The following is a 2525-nucleotide window of genomic DNA, read 5'->3' on the forward strand; positions in this document are numbered from 1 at the left end:
GCAAGCTTATGCTTGCGAAATCTGGTGTTGGAGAATTAAAAATAAAAGTCAACCCTGTAGAGTGCCACGTTATACTTTGTTTTTATGTTTTAATATGTATGATACAGGGTTAGCACGGTTCAGTCAACAACAGGTTTGTAGACAAACCTATTACCTATACCACGTTCAACTGATGTTACTGAAATTTTACAAGACATATATTTCCTAACACAGCTGTATGTTCGAAAGAACAGTTTGTTTATATCTTTTTGGTGCTGCTTGAATTGAAAACTGCTTACCAAGACCACTGAACAGTAGTGAGTGTAGTTAATGCCTTGCTCAAAGGCATTACAACGACTGTATAGTGCCGCTGAGTTTCAAACCCGTTTTGTGAATCTGTTGGTGTTTGTGTGTCTGGCGCTCTAACCACCACACTATAAAGCTAAGATTGTGTTTTATTGACGCAAATAGTGAAACATGATGCATAATCATATGGCTCCGGCAGTGGTTTGAATCCATTTTAGATCCTACTTTCAGTATAAGATAAAGTTGGTATATTTTCTATGTTTGCTATGATGTCTGTGGTCAGGTTAAGGTGCTGACAGCATGATAAAGGACACAAAACGTACCGAACAATAACTCATATCATTTTTATTTCTAAGTTAGACATTGGCTTATATTTGCTTCATGATCTTCCTTTCATAGCCAGCTAATATTGCATAATGTATAGTTTTAAATGTGTTCGTGTGTAATTTGCTTTGTTTTAAGAAACTAAAATATATATATTCCATTCTTGTAATATTTTATAAGATTATTTTAATACATCAGCATTAAGATTCCCTGGTTATAGTTACTTAATAGCAATTTTCTTTTGAAACTTCTGTACATACTATAAAAATTTTCAGGATTGATTCAATGATGTTCAATACCAGAGTTAAATGACTCGATGTCCCTTGCTGCTTCGTGCCGCCTAAGGCTTGCATTTAATGCTGCTCTGTGGAATCCGACAAAGGAAGAATGGTCACGACTTGGTAGCTTTATACAAGCAGAAGAGAGAGAAAAGATCTCCCAGTTTTATTACAAAGATGATGCAAAGATACGCTTGGCTTGTCGCTTACTTATTCGATTTGCTCTCTCCCATACAACCAAGCTTAACTGGAAAGATCTGAAATTGTTTAGAGATGAAAGGGATAAACCATACCTTGATCCTCATTTGAAAACAAATATCTTTTTCAATGCTTCTCATCAGGGAGATTATGTTGTTGTGATAACGGACACTGTCAATGTTGGTGTTGATGTGATGGACGTACGAGAGTCACACGGAGATCTAGAGAACTTTTTTAAGTTGATGAACAGACAGTTTACACCCCATGAATGGACGATAATTAACCAACCGGAAACTGCCAAAGAAAAGATGAAAGCATTTTATCGCAACTGGTGCTTAAAAGAAAGTTTTGTGAAAGCACTTGGAATCGGAATTTCATACCCACTTCTATCACTGAACTTTCAACCACAATGTTCATTGTACTCTTGGGGTATTGTGACAAGCTCTCTTTTGTTTATTGATGGCAAAGTGGAAAGTGATTGGAGTTTTGAAGAATCAATGATTGATGATAATCATGTCGTAGCCGTAGCGAGAAACTTTGGCCCTCTTAAAACTAGTTGTTTGTTTAACACTGTGACCATTAACGACATATTGAGGAAGACTGAGTTATTAGAGGCCTGTTCAGAAATTGATGATGTTTTTGAAAATTGCTTTTACAAACCTGATAAACCTAGAAGAAAACAGTTATGATTATTTCAGATTTTGTCACTGTGCAAACTCATTTTTAAAGGATTCTTGTTTTGAATTAGAAGACAACTTGAGCAAATTGTCTTCTGTGAGCTGTATCAGCTATTTTATGAGTGAGCTACTTTTTGAAATCATTGTACACATGGGTTGGTGGCAGTTTCATTGTCATATTTGGTTTGGCGATTACTTTCTGCAACCGCTTGTTTTTGTGTAATACAAAAATTCAGTTTTTAATGCAGAGGCGTATGATGGTTATGATAGCATTGATATCATTGTTTCTTCCCTATTTTATACAATACCATCAGTATAAGAGTTTTGGATGTCATTGCTTTAATAATCTTGGGTAATACGATCCTGAACCGAAATGTCGGTTTAAAATATTTTTAAGACCAATAGCAATGAGTACATAATCTTTTCATATAATTTTGGAGTCACCTGCAATGACAATACCAACTGGGCATTAAAATCATACTTTTCAATATAACTTCTGGGCTCACAGAACCCCTCATCTCAATGTCTTGTTGTAACTACACAGTTTTCCTTTAGAAAATTAAACAACTTAACAAACTTAGTTCAACACTCGTTGATATATTTCTTTCAATTAAACTCATTGGTTGATGCGTTGGACGTTAATGCAGAGTTTTTAAGGCGTTTTGGAAACGAATCGAAACGGTCTCTTAAATTTCTCCAGCGATCGTTCAAAATGTATACTTGTGCAACTACAGCAGGAAAGTAGTAGTTAGTCTTTAAAAGT

General features: G+C 35.2%; 1 protein-coding gene across 1 annotated transcript; it reads left to right on the forward strand.

Annotated features, from left to right (window-relative positions):
• The first annotated feature begins 775 nt into the window (after window positions 1–775).
• On the forward strand, window positions 776–2009 carry LOC143445860 (L-aminoadipate-semialdehyde dehydrogenase-phosphopantetheinyl transferase-like). The gene has a single exon (XM_076945220.1). The coding sequence runs from the start codon at window positions 926–928 to the stop codon at window positions 1772–1774; it is 849 nt and encodes a 282-aa protein (XP_076801335.1). The 5' UTR covers window positions 776–925; the 3' UTR covers window positions 1775–2009.
• The last annotated feature ends 516 nt before the right edge of the window (window positions 2010–2525 follow it).

Source organism: Clavelina lepadiformis, chromosome 2, assembly GCF_947623445.1.
Source record: "Clavelina lepadiformis chromosome 2, kaClaLepa1.1, whole genome shotgun sequence".
NCBI classification, from domain to species: domain Eukaryota; kingdom Metazoa; phylum Chordata; class Ascidiacea; order Aplousobranchia; family Clavelinidae; genus Clavelina; species Clavelina lepadiformis.